The sequence below is a fragment of the Hippopotamus amphibius genome, chromosome 1 (genome assembly GCF_030028045.1).
Source record: "Hippopotamus amphibius kiboko isolate mHipAmp2 chromosome 1, mHipAmp2.hap2, whole genome shotgun sequence".
Classification (NCBI taxonomy): domain Eukaryota; kingdom Metazoa; phylum Chordata; class Mammalia; order Artiodactyla; family Hippopotamidae; genus Hippopotamus; species Hippopotamus amphibius.
In genome coordinates, this window is record NC_080186.1 from 34333690 (window position 1) to 34355918 (window position 22229).

General features: G+C 44.6%; 1 protein-coding gene across 5 annotated transcripts; it reads left to right on the forward strand.

The window, feature by feature from the left end:
• Positions 1-1906: 1906 nt before the first annotated feature.
• PPIH (peptidylprolyl isomerase H) lies at positions 1907-21823 on the forward strand. 5 transcript variants are annotated; one of them, XR_009049017.1, is made up of 11 exons: positions 1907-1985; positions 2344-2408; positions 2713-2855; positions 3011-3055; positions 3296-3338; positions 6661-6753; positions 10001-10088; positions 10579-10619; positions 11096-11185; positions 12407-12528; positions 17914-18113. XR_009049017.1 is itself a non-coding variant. In XM_057707465.1 (10 exons), exons 3-9 carry the CDS (start codon positions 2830-2832, stop codon positions 11162-11164), a joined length of 405 nt encoding a protein of 134 aa, XP_057563448.1. In that variant the 5' UTR covers positions 1907-1985; positions 2344-2408; positions 2713-2829; the 3' UTR covers positions 11165-11185; positions 21623-21823. The 5 variants fall into 5 exon arrangements, 4 of the variants coding, with proteins under 4 accessions (XP_057563448.1, XP_057563427.1, XP_057563458.1 ...); XM_057707465.1 differs by lacking the exons at positions 12407-12528; positions 17914-18113 and adding an exon at positions 21623-21823; XM_057707444.1 differs by lacking the exon at positions 12407-12528.
• Positions 21824-22229: the final 406 nt, after the last annotated feature.

The window sequence follows — 22229 nt, forward strand, 5'->3', positions numbered from 1 at the left end:
GGTTATTCACAAGCTCAGCAGAGGAACCCAGTTTTACGGGGACTCAGTTTCATTTTCATGGAGTTAAATGTGTGTGAGGCAGCAGATACAGTGGGGAAACCATATAATTTTGGATGGTGAATGGCATGAAGAAAATAAACCAGTAACGTATCCAAAAGTGTGATGGACGGCTATTTTATTTTATTTATTTAATTTATTTATTTATTATTTTTGGGGGGTACACCAAGTTCAATCATCTGTTTTTATACCCATATCCCCATATTCCCTCCCTCCCTCGACTCCCCCCCACCCTCCCTGTCCCAGTCCTCTAAGGCATCATCCATCCTCAAGTTGAACTCCCTTTGTTATACAGCAACTTCCCACTGGCTATCTATTTTACAGTTGGTAGTATATATATGTCTATGCTACTCTCTCACTTCATCTCAGCTTCCCCTTCACCCCCCGCCCCCCCAAACCTCGAGTTCTCCAGTCCATTCTCTGTATCTGCATCTTTGTTCTTGTCACTGAGTTCATCAGTACCATTTTTAGATTCCGTATATGTGAGTTAGCATACAATATTTGTCTTTCTCTTTCTGACTTACTTCACTCTGTATGATAGACTCTAAGTCTATCCACCTCATTACATATAGCTCCATCTCATCCCTTTTTATAACTGAGTAATATTCCATTGTGTATATATGCCACATCTTCTTTATCCATTCATTTGTTGATGGGCATTTAGGTTGCTTCCATGTCCTGGCTATTGTAAATAGTGCTGCAATAAACATTATGGTACATGTTTCTTTTGGGATTATGGTTTTCTTTGGGTATATGCCCAGGAGTGGGATTACTGGATCATATGGTAGTTTTATTTGTAGTTTTTTAAGGAACCTCCAAATTGTTTTCCATAGTGGCTGTACCAACTTACATTCCCACCAACAACAACAAACACATGAAAAGATGCTCAACATGACTAATCATCGGAGAAATGCAGGTCAAAGCCACAAGGAGGTATCACCTCACACCGATCAGGATGGCTATTTTAGACTGGGTGCAATGTTCCTGAGTGACATCTGAGCTGAGATTTGAACTACAAGACCACTCCCCACCCCCATTAAGATCTAGAAGAATATTAAAGACAGTTAACAGCTAGTACCAAGGCCCTAAAGAGAGTATGGAATCTCCATAACCGCGAGGAACAGAAGACCAGACTCCCAGGTAGGTGGCGGCCAGATAATGTAATGTAGGCCTTTTATGTAAGAAACTGGATTTTATTCTAAATACGGGAGACAGGAGTGATTTATAAGCAGATTTATTTTAAACGCTCTAGCTGCTCTGCAGTAAATGATTTGGAGGTGACAAAATTGAAAGCTTGTGGCAGAACTGGAATTAAAATTCTAGTGTCCCAACTTCAAGGAAGTGCTGAGTATTTATGAGCAAATCTGATATGCTAGGCTGTTCCAAACGCTGAGGATGAACACAGTTCTTGCTTCCGCGGGGCTCCAGACTAGTGGCCAGGGGTAAGAAACCACACGTATGACGGTTCAGATAGGTCTTAGCTGCAAAGGTTGATAAGGACCCTGAAGACTGCCTAGTCCAATCCCCATAGCCTGAGCGGGAATAATCTGTACTGCACTTAGTGTAGCCCAATGAGTGCGAGATCCGCTGACCTTGAGCAAAAAATGCCGAACTTTTCCTCCCGGCTCAGCACCCGCGGAGTGAGGTGAGCTAACAGGCGGCAGACGTCTGGGTGGTCAGTATGGAAGGAAGCGCCGGCCACCCACGCAGCGCCCAGTTTGGCGCCGGAGGCGGAGCGCTTCCGGGGCGGGACCTGGCCTCGGTCGGCTCTTCCTGCGCCTGCGCCAGAGACGAAACCCGCAGAGCAGGGACTAGGTTCGCCGGAAGCCCGCGTTCCCGATTTCTGCTTCCGGGTCAGAGCCATGGCGGTGGCAAATTCAAGCCCTGTGAATCCCGTGGTGTTCTTTGATGTCAGCATCGGTGGCCAGGTAAGGTCGTGGCAGCCACCCAGCCAGCGCCGAAAGGAAAATGCACGGGATCTGGCAGGCAGGTTTCACCCCTGCCCCCAGGGATAGCGGACTCGGGAAGCCAGAAAGTGAAAGTGGACCAGAATCTACCGACCTGCGGGGCGGGGGTGGGGAGGAAGAGGAGGGAACTTGCCCATCGTAGCCCCCGCTAGCGGAGGGACTGAGTGGAACGCCAGGGTGGGCTATGGAGCCGGAGGTGGGAGAGACCAAGCGGCATGGGGTGGGGTGGGGTGGGGTGGGGGGGGTAGGGGGGGTTCTTGCTCGGTGAGGCCTTCACGGGCTTGAACTGAGCTTTCTGACCGTGTCCCGCCGGTTGCAGGAAGTTGGCCGCATGAAGATCGAGCTCTTTGCAGACGTTGTGCCTAAGACGGCCGAGAATTTTAGGTAAGGAGATGCTCCAGCTTTGCTGGATTAACTAAACCAGAAGCTGGGCCTCAGTCTTCGGAATTGTCTGCCTGCCTCTGTCCGTCCAGTCACTGTCCTTGAGACCTGATTCCTCCGAGTATTGCTCTGAATAGTCTTGACTGTTCCCATGTCGATTTATGTTATTAATCTGTATGCCTCGGTGTATGGACATCTGACTAGCCGGTGGGTGGGCTTGCTAGTGTGGATGTCTGTGCCCTCCCCTCCGAGGTTAGGGGCGCTCACAACTGTGATACCATGGTGACTGAATCGTTTTCCCTTTCAGGCAGTTCTGCACTGGAGAATTCAGGTCAGTCTCAGACGTGGTTGAATTCTTTGCTTGCTCCTGAGGGGTGTCCTGGGGCTGCAGTGAGGGTGTTGGGGAACCACCGACTGGCCTTGAATGATTGCTCTTGACAGTAATAGAAGGTAATCCCTCACCGGTCTATCCTCGGTTCATTTGACTTCTTTATCTCTCTTCTGTGACCGTTTTTAGGAGAGTCTCTTTGGCTCAAGTGTGTGGTAAACTGGAAAGACCTGTGATTACCTGTCGTCATTCCAAGTCTCTTTCTTTTTGGTTATAGAAAAGATGGGGTTCCAATAGGATACAAAGGGAGCACCTTCCACAGGTAAGGTCTTTAGCAAGCCATACTGGGGGGCTTTTAGAATTACTTCCTCGGGGGATTAGTGTCTTTAGAGGAAAACAAAACCAGAAAATAATTCTTAGATCTTTAAAAGGAATGTTTTTGTGAACTCAGAAATTGATTTGAAGACTTATCAAAAGCCAAAGTGATAAACGTTATATTTTGAAATCAGTGTTGTTCTATACTACAGAATCTTCTCTCAGGATCCTTTGCTCTCTGTTTCAGGGTCATAAAAGATTTCATGATTCAGGGTGGAGATTTTGTTAATGTAAGTATTGTTCTTCGCCTATTAAGGACCTATAGGTTTGGTTTTTTGTTGTTATGCAGCTGCTACTGTTTTTACTTCAGGGACCCAGTCTTAAGGCTTGAGAACAACGGCCAAGTTTGATGGGGAAGGGGGTGGAGACGGGAATGTCCTGTGATGGCTACTACTCACTGCGTCACTAGGTGACAGATATCAGTACTTTGAGTCACTGACTTCCAGATCTCAGCCTTTTAGGGTCAGGAACTGAACTTTCCCAGAAGACCAGTAGATGGTCCATGATGGACCCAAATTAATTGGTCACATGGAATTTAGCTAGAAATTGGATGCAATGCAATTTGTTTTTTCTAAATGGTTTTAAGTCCCTTTCCAGTGAGCTAAATGCCTGTGCCTCTTTTTCCTGTCCACTTCTGGAAAGCTGAGTTTCGTTGTTTTTTTAATCAGAAGTTTGTTAGTGGGCAAGGAATCAAGGAAGAGAGTTCTGGAAGGATGTTTTCCCTATTCACTGGGAGAGCCCAATAAACTAATCCTTTACTGCTAAGCATGACTTTCTTGTGACGAGACTGCCTGTATCCCCATATCAAGCCTCCTCTGCTTCCTTGAACTTTGGGAGATGCTGACTAAACCACATTTATGCTTTTGTAAACCTACTTTTCTCCTTATCTATCCATTTCTGTGCATGATCTTTCTTATTAATATCATTTGATTAGTTATGTTGCTGTTTTCTTGGACCTGGGAGACATTCTTTCTCCTTTATATGTGTACTTAGTTTGACTCCTAGGAGTTTTTTAAGATCTTTCTCTTTCCTATCTAGGTAAGTTTACAAAGTGGCAAATTTGGGGCTGAATCAAAAACAGATATGTTTTGTTTCATCTATATGATGTTGCAAAACTGGGAGATTTTACCGAAAAATTGGAGTTTTGTTTTCTCTCTAATGAATGGAAAGTAGGGATACACAAGGCCTGTGTTTCTCATGCAGGAACAATTGGTTAGAGTCAAGTAACTGCTCCCTTTAGACACAGTGTGTCCTTATTATCTCACCATTTGCCTCCCTTGTTTGTGTCACCTGTCCCTGTAGACATTTAAGTTTGCAACCCCTGGCCACAACTGATTATAGTAGGGCTTGGGTGACCATATACTTTTTTATTGAATGGTAAGAGGGCTGAGAAGCTGTTCTCTGCCTTCTTTCCTTTCTTCCCTCAGGCTCATACATTGCTATGTTGTCTTAGCATGGACAGGACTAACTTCTTACAGGTCATTGCCAGGGTCTTTGCCAAGCACATTCACTCACTTGCCCCAGGGTTAGATAGCAGTTGGTCAGCCAGAAGGCTGTCAGAGAGAAGCAATTGCTCAGAGCCACCCTTAGGGCAGAAAAACTGGAATGAGCAAGAAGCAGGAGAAACAGAATTTGAGGCCTTCTGAAGTTGGACCAAGAATATTTGTTTGATTGTTTTAATAATATTTTGTTTTTGGTTTTTTTCTGGTTGCAAAAGAAAAGTACAGAAATGAAAATAAATCATTTCTTAAGGAATCTCACCTCCCAAGGAAGATACTCTTGGCATTTTAGTTTAAAGCTGCCTGTCTTATCATTGCATATATATGTGTGTCAAATATAATTTTTAACAGACTTAAGATTATATGTGTTTTAATTTTTTTGTGCTTAGTAATTGTCTGCATTCCCCTTTGTCATTGTCTTCTTCCAAAACAATCTTTCTAATAGTTACCTAATATTCTGTTATGAATGACAGTCTATTTGATCAACCCACTGTTACTGAAGATTTAAGTTGCTTTCTTTTGTTTGCCCTGAAAATTAATTTTGTCATTTTCCCTACTCTGGCTTCTGGAGTGCAATAGATAGTATAATTATATAGAGAATGATGTGGTAACTGATTTGTTCTCTAGCTTTATTGGGAAATTGGAAGTGAACATGTTTTTCTTCTGTATGTATATATGTGTGTATGTGGAGTTAAAGGTATAATAGCTCATGTTTTCATAGTGCTATATGGATTGCAAAATGCTTTTCTCATAGACAATAATTGGATCTTTATGGCAACAGTGTAAGGAGTAGGTGATTTCATCCTCACTTGATAGTTGAGGAAACTGGGGCTCAGAGACAGGAAGTGACTTCCCCAACTCATAAATGATAGATCTGAAACCCTAATCCAATCTTTCCACTATACAGAGCTTGGTTTTATCGATAGTTTTTAATCAAATAACGATTTGAGACTTTTCTTTTTTCCTTGGCTTATGTTAATCTCCTTTGGTAGTCTTTGCTCCAATAAGGGCTCCTTGATTCTGCATTAGGTTGGTGTTTTGCCATCCCATCATGTACCCAGTATTCTTTTTCTTTACAAATTGGCTGGGAGAGATTGGTCTTTTGACACTCTCTCAATATTACCTTTAAACCCCAGGGATTCTATTTAACGTACTGCAAATATGGCCTTGGTTAAGTTGCTTTATTACCCTGATGTAAGCTTGCTCACCTGAAAAGTGGGGAAGATGATAATGTTTATTCCACAGAATTATTGGAAGAGCAAAGAGATAACGCAAATAGAGCTAGTTTAAGCAGAAATTGGGGATTTATGACAAGGTGTTTCATGGAACTCAAAAGAAGAAATAGATCTAGGAACTAGAGAGCCACAGAACCAAGCAGTCCTTTCTGTTTCTCTAGCTCTCTCTACACATGTGTGTTGCATTCTCTTTCTCTTCTCCAGTCCACCTGGCAGAAGATAGTTACCTTCAGCTTCCCGTTTTACGTGATACAGGTTCAGCCTCAAGAGAGCAGCTATCCTACTTCATGCTTCCCAGAGAAGGAGCTCTAGTTGGCCCTGCATGAGTTAGGCATCCTCCTCTGGACCTCCCCTGACCTCAGCTTTGAATGGGAGGGTGGTATCCTGTTGTACAGACTAGACTTCCAGAAGCCCACCCACCTGCATAGTTGGGGGCAGGGTGGGGCCATAGTCAGTTAAATGGATTCTCTGGTATGACCACAGGCATGAGAGTCTTTGGGAAGGGCATCGATTATGTGTGTGATCACTGTAATGCTGTCTTCTGCTTTGTTTGTGTCTTAGCCTATTTTTCTATAGGCCCAGCTGTGACCTTTTGTTTTTTTTCAGCCTGTAAGATGGCTTGGCCAGGTTGTAGGCTACACATGCCTTGGATGGGGCTTGCTTTGACTGTAGGATAGGGTCAAAGAGGTGTGGCTCCCAAAGTGACCAGCAAGAGTAAGAGGACGTGAACGCAGTGAGGCTTCGGGTGCAGCAGCTGCTTCCTCTGGGCTCTAGGGGCCAACACTCGCAAGTTGCTAACACTTCCCTTTTCTCTTCAGGGAGATGGTACTGGAGTCGCTAGTATCTACCGGGGGCCATTTGCTGATGAAAATTTTAAGCTTAGACACTCAGCTCCAGGCCTGCTTTCCATGGTAAGTGAGGACCAGTCAAGGTTTTGGGCTAGATTTATAGCCAACTGAGTTCTGGGCCCCTCTTGTCCATTGCTGTCTCTTGGGATGGAAGCAAATGTTTTCCTTCCCTTGCTTGACCCAGGACTCACCTCTGCACCGCCCACCTCTTTCCTCAATCTGGTTTGGTTTTGCTGGGCTGGACCCACTAGCAGGCTGGGGAACAAAAACTGAACTCCAGTGTGTGTTTTCTTTCTTTGTTTGAGCCAGGACACGTGGCTGGGCACTCAGCCTTGCTGCCTAGAACGTAGCCAGCTGTGCTTTTAAGACCCAGCGTCCACACACCCATCTCCCCACTCGCCAGGACTCTCACAGCACGTTTGTTCACACTGCCTGCTGGCTGGTCACCCCTTCGGCTCACTCACCACTGCTCCTCCCCCTCCTCGGCCCCTCCCTCCCCATTTATAACCCCACTCACACATCTCACTCCCCCTTCACTGTCTCCCTTCCCACCTCCCTCAGCCCCTCACCTGCTCATCCCTGCTCACTCCCCACGCACTTGCCCCTACTCGCCCTCACGCCTCATTTCGCCTTACCCCTCCCACCTTGCTTCTCTCTCACCCTCCAGCCCTCCCCCCCCCGTCCCCCCGTTCTCACCCGTTCCCCTCCGTCAGTGCCCCAGCTCTGACCTCCCAGACCCAGTGTTTACAGGTGCATTCTCTGTCCCGCCCGCATGCTCTTGCCCTCATCCACTCGGGCATTTGTCAGGTAAAGATGGTCGACATGCACTGTTCCTGGCCTCATGGTAAGGCATGCGGGCACAGGCCTGATCCCTGCCCTCCTGACATCTAACATCTAGTGGGTGTCACACATGCAGAATGACGCATCCAGCGTAGTGTCATTCATGCCATCAGTGTGCTAAAGGGAGGGTACCTCAGTGTATGTGTAAGTACTGTGAGGGCCCCCAGGAATGAGAGTAACTGCTGCAAAGATCCAAAGACATTCTCTACCAAATGGCGTTTCGAGTCAAGCAAATAGCCTAGGCAAAAGATGTGTGACCATGAAACAGCATGGGCACGGGACAGAAAGTGAGGGAGGTGCTGTGAATAGGGGAGGGAATGACCAGTAGAGACCACTGGAGAGAGGCAGGTGGGTCTAGCTCCTGAAGGGCTTTAAATGCCAGAATATGTGGGCGTTATTTCATAGGTTACGGAGAGCCATGCACTTTTTTGAGCAGGGCTGATCAGCTTGTTTTGAAATGGAGACCCTGGCTGCAGTGTGAGTGGCAGACAGGAATGGCGAGAGTATGGCAGAGAAGCCAGTTAGAAGGCTGCCGTAATACCTGGGTGAGCCTAGCATAGCAAACAGTGTACAAGCCTCCTCTTAGGAAAGTCAGGCTGGGCAAGCATGGGTAAAGCTTAGGTGGGCCTGGATCATCGCCATGAGGATTGGAACCACCTAGGTGCATGCCACTGTGTTAGCATCTGGGGAGGAGTCAGAAAGGAATGCAAGGAAGCCTTGGTCTCTGCTCCCTTCAGGCTGACACTGGTTAAGTTGTGCTGTCACACATCTGGTAGCATAATTGTTTTTGCTTCCATCCTCCACGAAATCATGAGCTCCTCAAGGGCAGGGACTGAGACTCATTGATCTGCAAGCCTTACTACCTGATACAGAAAGGTGCTGAGCAGGTACTGATAAATGACTGAAAGATAATGAGAATAAAGGCTGACGCTGAGCACATACTCAGCAACACCTTATTTGCATTAATTCATTTTACTCCTCTCAGCATCCCTTTGAGATAGGTACAGGTGAGGAATCCGAGGCACAGAGAGGTGATGTGGCTACACTAGATCCCAGTCATTGATGGAACTGGGATTCAAGCTTGGTCTTCTGGCTCCAGAGCTTGTTCTCTAAACCAGTAAGGTGTCCTGCTGGAAGAATGGATAAGTGAGTGGCTAAGGGCAGAGAATCCCCTGAGCTAAAAACACATGTTGTATGACTGTATTCCTGCCCGCTTGCTAGCAGCAAGATAGATAGATAGATAGATAGATAGATAGATAGATAGATAGATAGGAGAAATGGAAAGAAGGGAGGGGAGCAAAGAAGAATTGGGACCACTGAGGAGTCTACCCTCATTCCAGAGTGTAGCTCTGTTTTGACTGGCCCAGCTGTCCCTTGCTTTCATATGTGAGATGTTCCTGCATACATGTACGAAAACCAAAACTAGCCTCATCTCACATGGGGAGTTCCTAAAGTATAATGTGAAATCCCTAATTAGAGCTTACCCCCAGACATTGTCTTTAATGTATTCCATATACATTTTTATTCCTTCCGTATTGAACACAGACTCAACCAATTTAAATACGTTAAGCATCCAGTTAAGGCTGATGACCTATATGATGATTTCCAATGTTGCCTCCGTAGTATTACTTTTATGAGACCTGTGCTTTTAGTAGTACTGGTTCTTTCAGTTTTCCATTTTCTATTCATTTTTTTTTTTTTCCAAAATAAGGGAACTATGCAATGAAATACTCATGTAGTTACACAGACATTGTGGTCAGGCAGTGCTGCTGAAACATGATGCAGATTTGCTGATTGCTTTGCATTGTAATTAATTATAGCCTGTTCTTTTATAGTGCAGTGTGGAATATAATAATATAAAGACAATTTCAGTGGAGGAAAAGGGAAGGGATGTGGCTGGAGAATTTCAGATTCTCTATTTAGGAAATGTTTCCCAGTAAAATTCAGTAATAAAGGATTTGGGGTGTAGCTGTAAAAAGCAAATGTCATTGATTAAATGTAGTCTTTTTTCTAGCATAGCACCAGCATAGCAGCTTCCTGCACCTTAAATGTCCTTATTACCATCGTTAAGGGACAGTACAGAGTCATTCAGACAAAATAGCTTATGGCACAGGCGACAGGCTTTTTCTCAGCTGGTACCTAATTTGTAAATGTAATCCAGTTATTACCAGTGTTGGACTAAATACAGCAAATCTGGTTCCATAAACAATTGTTCTCATTATAAAAATTCACAGTGTAGGAGAAATGTACGTTTATTTAAGAATATAGCTCCTTGGGGGCAGAAATTGTGTGTTCTGTTCCTCTCTGTATCCTTGGGTCCTAGCTCAGGCTCTGGCTCACAGTAGATGCGCAGGCAGGTTTGCTGAAAGAAAGCATGGAGGACTCAGGGCTACAGGCTCTTTGGGGAACTTTTGCCCTTTGGCTAGCATGGCCAGGAAAACTCACTGCAAGTATATTTGGTTTCCATCAGGCAAACAGTGGTCCCAGTACAAATGGCTGCCAGTTTTTCATCACCTGCTCTAAGTGTGATTGGCTAGATGGGAAGCACGTGGTGTTTGGTGAGTCCTATTCCTGTCCTAGCCCAGGCCCCATTCACCCAGAGTGGAGCTTCCAAAGGAGCTGGTCCCCTGACTCTTGTACCAAGGGTGCTCGACAGGTGTAACTGCCCTGGGTAGTAGTAGGGAAGGTGGAAGCTGTGGGAGGTGGGGAGCATTTGTGGTTAGAGAGCTAGAGGGGAGGACGAAGGGGCCATCTGACGTCATGGGTAACCATCTGGGCGATAGGTGTGTCTAGGGGGATGGTAGCACTTAAGTACCACACAGAGGCAGCATGCTGCAGTGGGGCTTTGCAATTGCTCAGACCTAGGTTTGAGCCCTAACCCTGCTACTTGCTACCTGTGACCTTGGGCAGCATTTCACTTCCACTGAATATTAATTTTCTGATGTTAGTCTGAGGATCAAATGAGATAATGGCTGAGAATGGGCCTTGGAGGCTGGAAAGTACTGTGCAAATGAGAGTAGTAAAGTCCAGCTCATACTCTTTCCACAGGAAAAATCATTGATGGACTTCTGGTGATGAGAAAGATTGAGGTGAGTCCTATTTTGATCTCCTCTTTCTCGGCCATTCTGGCCTAGGACCACCTCACTAGAGTCGGGGAGCGGGCTCCGTATTGTTAGGCCCAGGCTCCACTCCTCCAGTTACAGGGAGTAGAAGAGGGAGGAGAGACCATGTGCCTCCCAAATGTTCTGGGCCCTCAGTTAGCCTCTCCAGTGGGTATCGAGGTTTGGCCTCTGGTGGCTCCTTCACCTACTTGATGAAATCCTCGCCTTATATACAACTCTGTCTTATAACTCACTCCGTTGTTACATGTCATGTTTGATGTTTTTTAAATGTTGTACATGTTCTCTTTGATCTGTATTATATTCTTCCCCTGTCCGCTAGGACGCAGACTGTTGTCAGATCAGCCTGTAAGCTCTCAGTCCTTAGCACAGGGACTAGCAGGCATCAGTAAATGTGGTGGGAGAGTGTCTGAGTGGAGGAGTCACCACTGTGCTTTCTCTCCTAGAATGTTCCCACAGGCCCCAACAATAAGCCCAAGCTGCCTGTGGTGATCTCACAGTGTGGGGAAATGTAGTTCAAAGGAAGACTCGATCAGGTAAGTGTCTTTCCTGGTCCGGAGTCAGGACCCCAGAGAAGGCAGCATGGTCTAGTGGAAAGAAGTTTAGACCTGAAGACATGGGATTGAGCCCATTTCCTCTGTGTGCCCTGGGAGAAGCTACTTCCCTTCCTTGAGCCTGTTTTCTCATCTGTCAAATGGTGATAATACTTATCTCCTAGGGTCACTGTAAGGATCAAAAGGTAAAGGGTTGGTAGGACACTTTACTTTTCTAACACTTTATAGTTTACAAAGTATCAAGCATTGGGCACTTTCTGACAGCACTCTTAGACTCTAGTTCCATTCGGTAGGTCCTGCTAGAAAGACCTGGCTTCCGCCCTGGGTGGCTCCCTGCTGGGACCAGCCTGGGCAGCCAGGAGACACCCCTGTCATGCCTCTTGTCAGAACTGATACTGCAGTTCCAGGCCCTGACTTTGTATTTGCCAGCCTCATAGGTGAATGTGACACATTTCTCAGCCTACGCAGACTCACTTCCTACCCAGACTTGTCATTCACTGCCTGCTCTGTGCTGGGCATCGTGCTGAGCATGGAGAGGGAGGGGAAAGGATTGAAAGATGCCTCCACCTTTTAGGAACTTAGGGGAATAAAACACATTCTCAAAGGTGATCATTAGTAATATGAGTGATGTTGCTAAGTGTTAATAAGAGTTCAGGAAAGAGATTGATCACTTCCAGCTAGGTAAGTGATGGTAGTGCTTGGCCTTTTTCTTTTTTTTCTTCCTTTTTAAAAAAATTTTTAAACCTGCAGAAAAGTTGGAAGAATAGTACTTATATTCTTATATACATATATATATATATATATGCACATACACATGTATATATATACACACATACACATCTTTCACCTAGATTCGCCAGTGTTTAACATTCTTTTTTTATCATTTTGCTTTGACATTTGTTTCTTTCCCTTCTTCCCTCTCCTCCCATTCCCATTCCCTTTCCTGCTCTCCTGCTCCCCTTCCTTCTTTCCTTCCTTTCCCCTCCATTTCTTTCCCATCTGGAAGTTGAGGACTTCTTGACACTTTACCCCTAAATACTTAAGCAAGCGACCCCCCAAAATAAGAACATCCTGCATGACTGTAATAATATTGTCTGATATACGTGCTCAAACTTGCCCAGTTGTCCACAAAGTAACATTTTTAGATCTAAGAAAAGAAATCCAGTCAAGGTTCACATATTTCATTTGGTTGTTTATTTTTAGTTATGAAAGCAACATCATCTTGTGAAATGAGATATGAAAATTTTCACACGAAACAGTAAAGCCCTTCTCCCCTTGACAACTCACCCCGCTTCTGCATCCCCATCCCAATGCTGTCCTCAGAGGTAACTTTTTTATCATCTGATGTATGTCCATAGGGCCTTTTCTTTGCCTACCTAATTTTGGGAGGTTTTGTTTTTCCTAAATGGCATCATACTATTTGTTCACCATTTTACTTCCATTTGACATTATGTCTGGAAGACTTTTCCATTCATGTAAAACTATGTCGTATTTAAACAAAACAAAATCGATGTCATATGCTATAAGATGTTTGTAGCAAATATTTTATTTTACCTTTCTCTTAATGATTTGAATAATTATACATTCTGAGTCTTAGTTCTTTATATGTTTTGAGTATTTTGGCTAGAATATATTTTAAGAAAAGATTGGCAGTGAGTTGCTTATCTTGACTTTGGTGATATCCTTTGTTAAACAAAAGTTCTAAATTTTGATGAGATTGAAATTTTTCCTCTTTTCTTTCCCTTTTGTTGTGTTTTATCTTGTTTAAGAATGTCCTTACTACCTCAATCATAATGTCTTCTGTATTTTTTCTGATGTTTCTATAGTTTTATTTGTATGCTTACAAAATTATCTAGAATTTATTTTTCTGGACTCTGCCTTTTTTTTCAAATGGAGATCTAGTCAAATACCAGACCATCTTAATGACTGTGCATACCTCCATCTGTGACTTGCTTTGTGTTCACAGCATCTGGCACTTATAGGCATTCAGTTAAAATTTATTACATGAGTTAATAGAGAGGGAGAATGTCAAGCATTTTAGGCAGGGAACTGGTGTGAGCAGATGCCAGGGCAGGAATGCACAAGTGTGTGTGCTGGAAGCTCACGTGGACTCACTTGTCCAGCCAAGTGCTCCCTTCTCAGGCCCAGTTGACACTCTGAGCTCTCTTTTCTGCCTGTACTGGGGGCCCCAAGCTCAACCTGCGCCCCCCCCCCCCCACCTTCGCTGCTGGCCATTCCCTCTCCCACACGTTTCTTGGCTAAAGTTGAGCTCATCGGTCCTTTTCCTTTTAAAGACTGACCACTGATCACCACGGGAGGATGGAAGATCACAAAAACAATAAAGTTTAGAAATCCTTTTGTATAGGGCCTTTTCTCTGTATATTTCTGAGACCCTTACAGAAAGTTACTGGAAATCCATGTCAGGAGTCTGTTTTCTGATGATGGCTGTCATCAGCCCTCCTCTTCTCACCCGCTATTAGCAAAGGTCATGTGAACCTTTACCCCCATGAAAGCCCTTCTTTTCAGCCTACGACCCCAAGCTGAACAGATTCCACGGGGGCCGTGTGATGCTCCAGAGGCCCTCTAGACCAGAACTTTCCAGTAGACATTCCTTTCTGTGATGGTGGAAGTGTTCTGTATCTGTGCTGTCCATTATGGTAGCTTCCAGCTACATGTGACCGTTGAGCACTGGAAATGTGGTTGGTGTGACTGAGGGACTGAATTTTTAATTTTATTTAATTTTAGTTAAATATAAAGAGCCACCAATTGAAGACTACCTCCAATTTAATCTTCTAACCTTGACTTGCTCAGAATTAAATCTTTTATAGCTTATATTTAGAGACAATACAGTAAAAACAGTTATATCACTTATTGAATATTTCTTGTGCTCAAATTCTGAGCTAAGAACCTTAGTTTATCTCATTTAACTTTACCAAGTTAAAAACTCATAGGTTTTAAGGTATTAGGAAATCTAGGTGGCAGTCTGACCTTAAGGCATTCCGCAAATGGGTTCCCCACTTTGGGTTTCTGAGTAATAGTTTGGGGAGAAAGTAAGGAAAAGAAGTGATTAATTCCCCCAGGAGTATGGTATCATTCCATCATGTTTCTTCCCAGCTATAAAGTTACAAGCATCTCTAATTTCTAAAAGAGTGTTTCAGATCCCTCAGGTTGTTTGAGGGCAGAATAATGTTTGACAGCTAGTATAGATGATGTTTTTAAGTCCTACTAGGCAGTATTTCTCAAACTTTAATGCACATATGAATCACCAGGAGATCTTGTTAAGGTGCTAGTTCTAATTCAGTGGGTCTGGATGGGACCTGAGATTTTACATTTCTAACCAGCTCTCAGATGATGCTGGTGCTGACTTGGAGGGGCAGGCTACATGGAAATGACAGTCTTTTAATTGAGAACCCACCATATTCCAATCAGAAAAGACCCAGGAGGAGACAATCTCTTGGTGGCACTGATCCAGCAGGAATCTACTGCATTCAAATCAAGACTTCACCTAATCAGGCATTTGAGGCCTTGTGCCTAGGCATGGAAATAGAAGAAGATAGGAAGGAGACAGAAGACAGGTGAAACTGTACCTCCCTATGAAGCACTTCCTTCCACCAATTCTTTTGTGCTTTACCTTAGGTCCTGACTTTGGTTTTAGTGAAAATGAAGTTTTCTGTACAACTCTAGGTGTAGAAACCTCAGTTTCAGCTCAGTGGGTCCTGTGAAAGGTTTTTATGATGAATTTGATTAGGTACACATAAACGAACTTTGGCCCTCAGGATTCTACTACTGTAGTCTGAACTGCATTCTTGGCTACTTACAACCACATGGGGGTAGTGAAACCTCTGTTTTGAAAGCCTGAGAGTCTCTTGAAAAGGGAGTGGCTGTGAGCTCTGACAGCCCTGCTAGTCTCCCTGTGATCCCCAAACCTGGCTCTGTCAAGCAGTAGAGATCTTTCTTCAGTTCATTTCCCAAATTTTTCTGAAGATAAGAATCACATAGGGGCATTTATTAAACCTACTAAGTCCCAGATCCCCTCTCCCCCCAAAGAGTTTGAGTGAATTTGAGGTAGGATCCAGGATGCTGTGTTTGTAGTAAGCATCTCAGATGCTTCTTATCAGAGAATTGTGGGTAACCCTGCTTTAGGTGGTGCTGGATGAGTTTTTTTAACATTCGTCTCTTAGGAAGAAAATATAATTAGCGCAGCATATAATTTTACAGCTATTACAGCTTACAGTGAGGGGTTATTCAAGTTCAAATAGTCACGTTAAAAATTAATTGTACCTGTGGATGGTGGATATGGTAACAGCTGTGAAGCTGATGTTGGAATGATTGAGGTTTAGGAAACACTGTCCCTCAATCTGGGCTTTTCTGTAGTTGCGATACATTCCTGTAGGGGAAGGTTCTAAAAGACACATTGGTGGCACGTGGGCTAGTCGTTCATTCATTTCACAGCAAAGTGCTTAAGATAGCTCCCCTGCCGCAGATGAGGGTACAAACTTGGAAAGCCCAGTTCCTGCCTTCAAGGAACTCATAGTCTCTTAGGGAAACTGACGGTTACAGTACAGTAAAGCACTGGATTGGAGATTTTAAGACAAAGGAAGGAAAGTGAATGCCTTTGCCTGGAGTGTTTGGGAAGACTGCAGAAGAGATATTTCAGCTGAGTACACTAAAGAATGGAGCTGTCAGGTAGCTAAAACTGGGGAGGGCATTCCAGGCAGAGGGACTAGCATGAGCAAAGGCATAAAGGCAGGAAACAGCAGGAAGTGTAAGGGAAACTGCAGATAATTCAATATAGCCAAAGCAGGAAGGTACGAGACGCAAACAGTAAGAGGCAAGGCCAGAGGAGGCCAGGGCCAGCCGTAAGATCAAGTGCAGGCTGAGGTATTCATGTGTTAACCTGAGGATGGGAGTGAGTATCAGGCAGTATGTACATCTTTCCCCTCCTAGGATGAGAGTCCATCATGCTCCTGAGATTCCAAAGGGTGGCCTGACCCTCCAAAAAGAACCAAGCCAGTAGGAGCCACGGAAGGATTTTGAGCAGAACACTGTAATTGACTTTACTTACTCAGAAGGGGATTCTAGCAGTAGTGTGGAGGCTAGAGGCCAGTGAGGTGTCCACTACAGCAGTCTGGGCCAGAGCAAAGAGGTTCCACATGAAAATATGGGTCTAGGGAGCACCAGAGATTTGGCAGCAAATATTTACATGCCTGCTGGGTGTGTGACATTGTTGGTTCCCTGCCCTGACAGTCAGAAGCCCTGCCAGTTAAAAAGGGCAGGGAGGGGAGAATGGCTCCATTCCAGCCCCTCCAGTACAAAGGCAAACCTCCCTGCCCTGTAACCAGGTCTTACACACAGAGATACATCATATCCATGGAATGCTGTATAGCCTTAAAAAGAAAGAGGTAGATCTGTATGTGTTGGCAGATTTCTAAGGTAAATTAAGGGATAAAGTCAAGATGTAGTACATTACATGATGTTATTTATTTTGAGTTACTCTTTCAGAAATTACTGTAGTGATAGATACCTGACTGGTAGTAATGATTACCTCTGCAGAGTAGAGATAGCAAAGAGACTTTCTTTTCAGTTTATATTGCCCTTATATGCTTAAACTTTCTACATTAGGCATGTATTTTATAACAGAAATACATACAGTATATACTTTTTTTTTTTTTTTGGCACACGGGCTTAGTTGCTCCGCAGCATGTGGGATCTTCCTGGAGCTGGGATCGAACCCGTGACCTCTGCATTGGCAGGCGGATTCTTAACCACTGCGCCACCTAGGAAGCCCAATATACATAGTTTTAACTAACCCTAGTTCCTCCCAGCTTGTTCCAGGAGCATGTAGCTAATATCAGTTTGTGAATCATTCCCTGGCCTCCTCCTGGGTGCACCCACAGTACTTGGTTCATCTCTCTAGTACAGCATTTAACACAGGTGGTCTGGTTTTCTCTAGAACTGAGAGCTCCTTGAGGCAGGGACCGTGCTAATGCAGTGCCTGGTCGGATAGAGCTTAGGTCCCGCAGCACCATGCAACTTGTAAAGTGCATTTACACATCTTGTACATTCTGCTTGAGGGCCCAGGGTTAAACTTCTGTCTGAGCCTGCAGTATGATACCAGGACCCACTGTGCTCTGGAGGAGGAGGGGTGTAGCCATGTTTGGGGGGAGGGGAACAGTAGTAACTGAGTGTACTCACCCTGTTCTTTTAGTACAGCTAACTCCAAGGCCATAAACACAGGGCGTGGACTTTCTTTTCTCTACAACCCTGGGACCAAAACCTTCAAGGAAAAGGGATTGCTCTTTGTTCTAGAGCTCCACAGAGAGCTATCAAGGTCTGGCAGAAAGCACTCAGACTTTGGACCCAAGTAGACCAGGAAGCCCCATTACTGTCAGGCCATTAAACCCCTTGGAACCCTAGTTCTCCCCTTTGCTTGATTATAAATAATATATTCTACACAGAGTTGTGAAGGATAAATAATAAGTGAGATAGTGTATTGACCATAAATATTAGCTTCTTTCTTGGTTTTTGTGTAACATACCTCTCCCCACTGTGTTCTGGGGCACCAAACGTCTGGCCTATGGCAAGAATAAAGCGGTCCTGCTCTTTGGGGACAGGAGGCGTTGAGGTGTAGAGGAAGGCTGTGAGTGTTTTTCTCGTGGACTGCCCCCTCCCAGTTCTTCTGAACTGCTTGTATCTTCCATCCCTCACAGGCCCCCCGGCTCTGCCACTGTGGGCCTCCTCTTGCTCGGGGTGATGCTCTTGAGGGAGATAATCTGGACTGGCCCCTGTGTTTGCTTCCCTGCCTGCTGCTGCCCCATTTGATCAAGAGACCTTGGAAGTATCACAGATTCGGAACCCAAAATTTTGTGTTTAAGTTTTCAATTGTAAATAAAGTTGTTGTTTTGTTGTTGTTGTTGTTTGCATGTTTTGTTCTTTTTTAAATGGTTGTAATGATAGCCTTGTCTCCTCATGCCTTAGCTGCAGCTAAGAGGACTGGCTCTCCCCAGAGGCCAGCATGGACCAGAGCCAGACCCTTGCTATGTAGAGTTGATGCCTCAGATTTACAAGCAGTTGTAGCAGTCCCCTGTTAGGATCAAGCTGATCAGGCAATGAAGGCAAAGCCCCAGGGCCTTATAGCACTATTTATTCCAAAGATGTCCCCAGTAGGTTCCGTTTGTTTAGTTCTACAGCCTGTGGGTGAAGGAAGGGTCACTAGCTTGGGATATTTTTGGATGGGAGACCATTTGGTAGAATGTGTCTTGGTCATGATGAAGTGGGAATAATGTAGTTAAAAATCTTGGTTTGAATCTGAAGTCATTTTTTAAGCAGTTGAGGTCTTGAGATGTTCTTTTCCCCTTTCAGAGCCTTGGTTTCCTCATCTGTAAATTGGAGATACTACTACTACTTCATAGCATTGTTGAAAGGGTCAAACAAGAGAATGGATATGAGGGTAACTTGTAAACAGTAACATGTATTGGAAAATCTTTTGAAAGGAAGTAGCCCAACATAAACAGATCCCATTGAGTATAATGTCCAGGAGGTAAAGGGAATTCCCTGGTATTCCTTTCATGAGGCAATTTCTGTGTTATCCCATTCTTATTTTCTCCTGGCTCATGGCAGGGATGACTCATAACCACTAGCAGCAGGCTACTGCAACAGCAGAGTAGCAGATACAATAGAATTGGGTTAAAAGTGCCATTTCAGTGTAGTGGGGGACAAGGAAGATGGTGAGATATACAAGGGCCCTGTATTGTGGATATTTGCAACTCTCTAGCTAAGTAAACAGGATTCAGGGGACACAGGGAAGAAAGGGCTGTGATCTAGTGGAGGAAAAATCTTCAAGTAACTAAACAGGGTAGAATTATAGAGAGATAGGAAGGAGGATGAGCAGCTGGGATCCTGAGCTGGCATTCTTGTGATGAGCCATTCAGTTGAATTAAATTACACTTGGCACCTACATTCTATGCCAGTGTCTGTCTTAGGCACTGGAGTTGTGAAGATGAGTAAGATGTGGCCCATGCTGGTGACAGGGGATAGGCATGGTTTGGATTCAGTGAGATGAGTGTTAGAATGTGAGCCCTTATGAGGGCAGGAAATTTGGTCTTTTTTGTCTTTTTTTACTGCTGTCTCTAGCACCTAGAAGAGGTAAACACCTAGTAGCCAGTAAGTGCTCAATCAGTAGTTGTTGCATGAACGACAGTGGTTTGTATAAGATGCTATGGGAGCAGAGAGACAGGGGGTGAGAGGAAGAGGCAACATTTGAGCTAAGTATTGACAGACTGGTTGCAGTTAGCCAGGAGATAAGGGTGGGGAGGGCTTTCTAGGAAAAGGGAACTTGTTCTTGGGCCAGAGTCTGTTAGAGATGGGGACAAGGTGGAAGTTTTGCAGAGGAGATTCTCGGAATGAACCCACTTGCCTTTTGTATCACTTAAAGGTAAACACCTGGGCTCTCAGGGTGGCAGGGGAACTAGCAGAACTATGGTGCGGAGAGCTCCCACCTTGGAACCGGAGATGAATTTTGGCATGAACCATCTCTGCAGTGGTAGAGAGTTGGCTACAAGGAAACTTAATCATTCATCTTCATGTTCACTGAGCATGAAGAGAGAGCTTAGTGAAGTAATTGGATGAGTAAGTAATGATACTTTTAAGTAACATTTTAAAGACAAATGTTACAGAACTTATCTTTCTGCTTGAGAAGCCATCCCTTCAAAGCAGTTACATAGGGAAGGTTACTCACTTATTCTCAGAGGTGCTGCTGCCATTATCCTAAGTGTCTTTGTAACTGCACTTTGGGAAAAAAGCTTTCAAGCCTACAGGGCACACTTTTAAATGTCCTCAGTGTTGGCAGAATTGCCTTTGAGGAAACATTTTCTTTTTAACAGTCAGAAATCACCTGGAGCTGGAACAGATGAATAGCAGCTCCGGGATCCACCAACTTCTCTCCCTACATGTTGCTGCCGCAAACCTTTTTCACCCGGATTACTGGCGCTGCTGCCCAGATGACCTCTCTGCTGCCAGTACCTTCTTTTCCAATCCATTTTCTATATCACATCGTTCATTTGACACATTAAGATATCATGTGTCAGGGACTATGCTAGATGCCTCAAGAACTCATAGTCTGGCAGGGAATAATGAGTGTAGTAGAGTGTGTTAGGAGAGGAGGGTCTTCTAACCTAGTAACACCTGAGGCAAGACCTAGAGGATGAAGAGTTAAGCAGGCAAAGGAGACGGGAGAAAGGAAGAATGTTATAGAGGAAATAGTATGTGATAGCTCAAAGGAAGCAGTGGTTAAAAGGTCACCAGGAAGGTTGGACAGGGAATGTGAAAGAACAGTGGAAGGTAAGTTTAGAGATCATGCAGGGTCCTGCCAACCACATCAAGGAATCTGGACAATCCTATGGGTGGTGTAGTCACTAAAAGATTTTAAGTAAGACAGTGTCGTGATCGGATAGATGTTTTCAAAAGAACCCTGGATATGTGGTGGGGAATATTAGAGTAAGAGGTAGAGACACTGGCTAGGAGGCCACAGCAGTGCCCTAAGCCAGGGGTTGGCAGGCCAGGTGTCACTCTGTTTTTCAGTGGTTCATGAGCTAAGAATAAGAATGCTTTTTAAATGTTTAAATAGTTGGGGGAAAAGTTCAAATAACTGAAAAATCTAAAGAATATTTTGTGATAAAAATTGCATGAAATTCATATTTCCGTGTCCATAAATTAAATTTTTTTTTTTGGAAAACGCACTGGTTTACTGATTGACTATGGTTACTTTCAGGCTCTAAAGTTGAGTAGTTGAGACAGAATTGTCTGGCCTGCACAGCTTAAAACACTGTCCAGCCCCTATAGAAAAAATGTGCTTACTCCTGCTCTGAGAGACAGATGATGATGGCCTACGCTAGGGTATGAAGTAGGAATGAAGCAGTAGGAATGAAGAGACTCTGGATTAGCATTTAGAGAATTTCTAGGACTGATTCAGGGAGGTCTTTAGGAGGTGGAATTGACAGGCTTAGATGATACCAATGGGGTAAGGACTACTGCACTAGCCTCCTAGCTGGTTTCCCTACTTCCATTCATGCCCCTCTACAACCCATCCTTAGCCATTAAAAAAAAAAAATCACGCCATTCCCTGCTTTCAACCCTAAAATTACCCTTCTCACTGTTGCCCTTAATTTCAGATAAAATGTTCCTAATTTAACCCTGCCTACCTCTATAACCCAGTATCTTCATTCTGGGGGTTATTGGACCACTTTACTTGCATTTCCCCCAGACCCCATCTCTTTTGCCTCTATGCCTTTGCATAAACCTGCAAGTGCTTGGAGTCTGCATTCTACCTTCTTCCCACCGCCACTCCCAAAATGCTTTGTGCATTTGCAGCGCTGGAGTGTTCGGTGTGTTGCATGTTTAAATTTCTGCCTTCATCCCTAGACTGAATTTAAGAAGGCAGCAACTGACGAACTTGTCCATACCCAGCAGATAGTAGACGCTTACGAAAGAACGAACGAAGGCGGAAGACTTCCATCTACATCATGTGGCAGCTTCAATTATAAATCGTTTGTGAAACGTGGATAGTAATCCCTATTTCACATGGCTGTCGTAAGAATAAAATGCAAGAAAAATGCCTTGCTTGCTCAATAAACGTGAGTTGAAATTAAATTGGATTTATGGCCAATACAAAAAGACGTGAATACTTAACAAGACAGTTCTCCTGTGCCTGGTATGATAGATCGGAAGGCAGGTCCCCACGGAGTACACCCCCGCCCTCCGCCCTCAATATGCGGAGCAGGGGCTGCCTGATAGCTTGCGTGGTCCCCCCAAGGTGACTGCTCCGCCGTAAACAGACGCTCTTTGAATGCATACGTTTAAGTCCGTTCCAGAAACTCGGCTGTGCCGCGAGTACACGGCCATTGTAGAAAAGACGGCTCTATCTGCAGTAGTGGTCTGAGGTCACAAGGACCATATTTGGAGCAGGGCGAGAGGGCGGCCTTCTCTCCGTATGGAGCTAAGGTGTCGTCGGGCCCCGTTCCAAGCCCCC

What these genes read in the sequence shown, in the direction of transcription:
- PPIH (XM_057707475.1), top strand. Translation starts at nt 1,920, where the DNA reads ATGGCGGTGGCAAATTCAAGCCCTGTGAATCCCGTGGTGTTCTTTGAT. An exon ending in ATGTCAGCATCGGTGGCCAG is followed by an intron (nt 1,986 to 2,343) that starts GTAAGGTCGTGG and finishes CGCCGGTTGCAG; the next exon opens with GAAGTTGGCCGCATGAAGAT. An exon ending in TGGGAAGCACGTGGTGTTTG is followed by an intron (nt 10,089 to 10,578) that starts GTGAGTCCTATT and finishes CTCTTTCCACAG; the next exon opens with GAAAAATCATTGATGGACTT.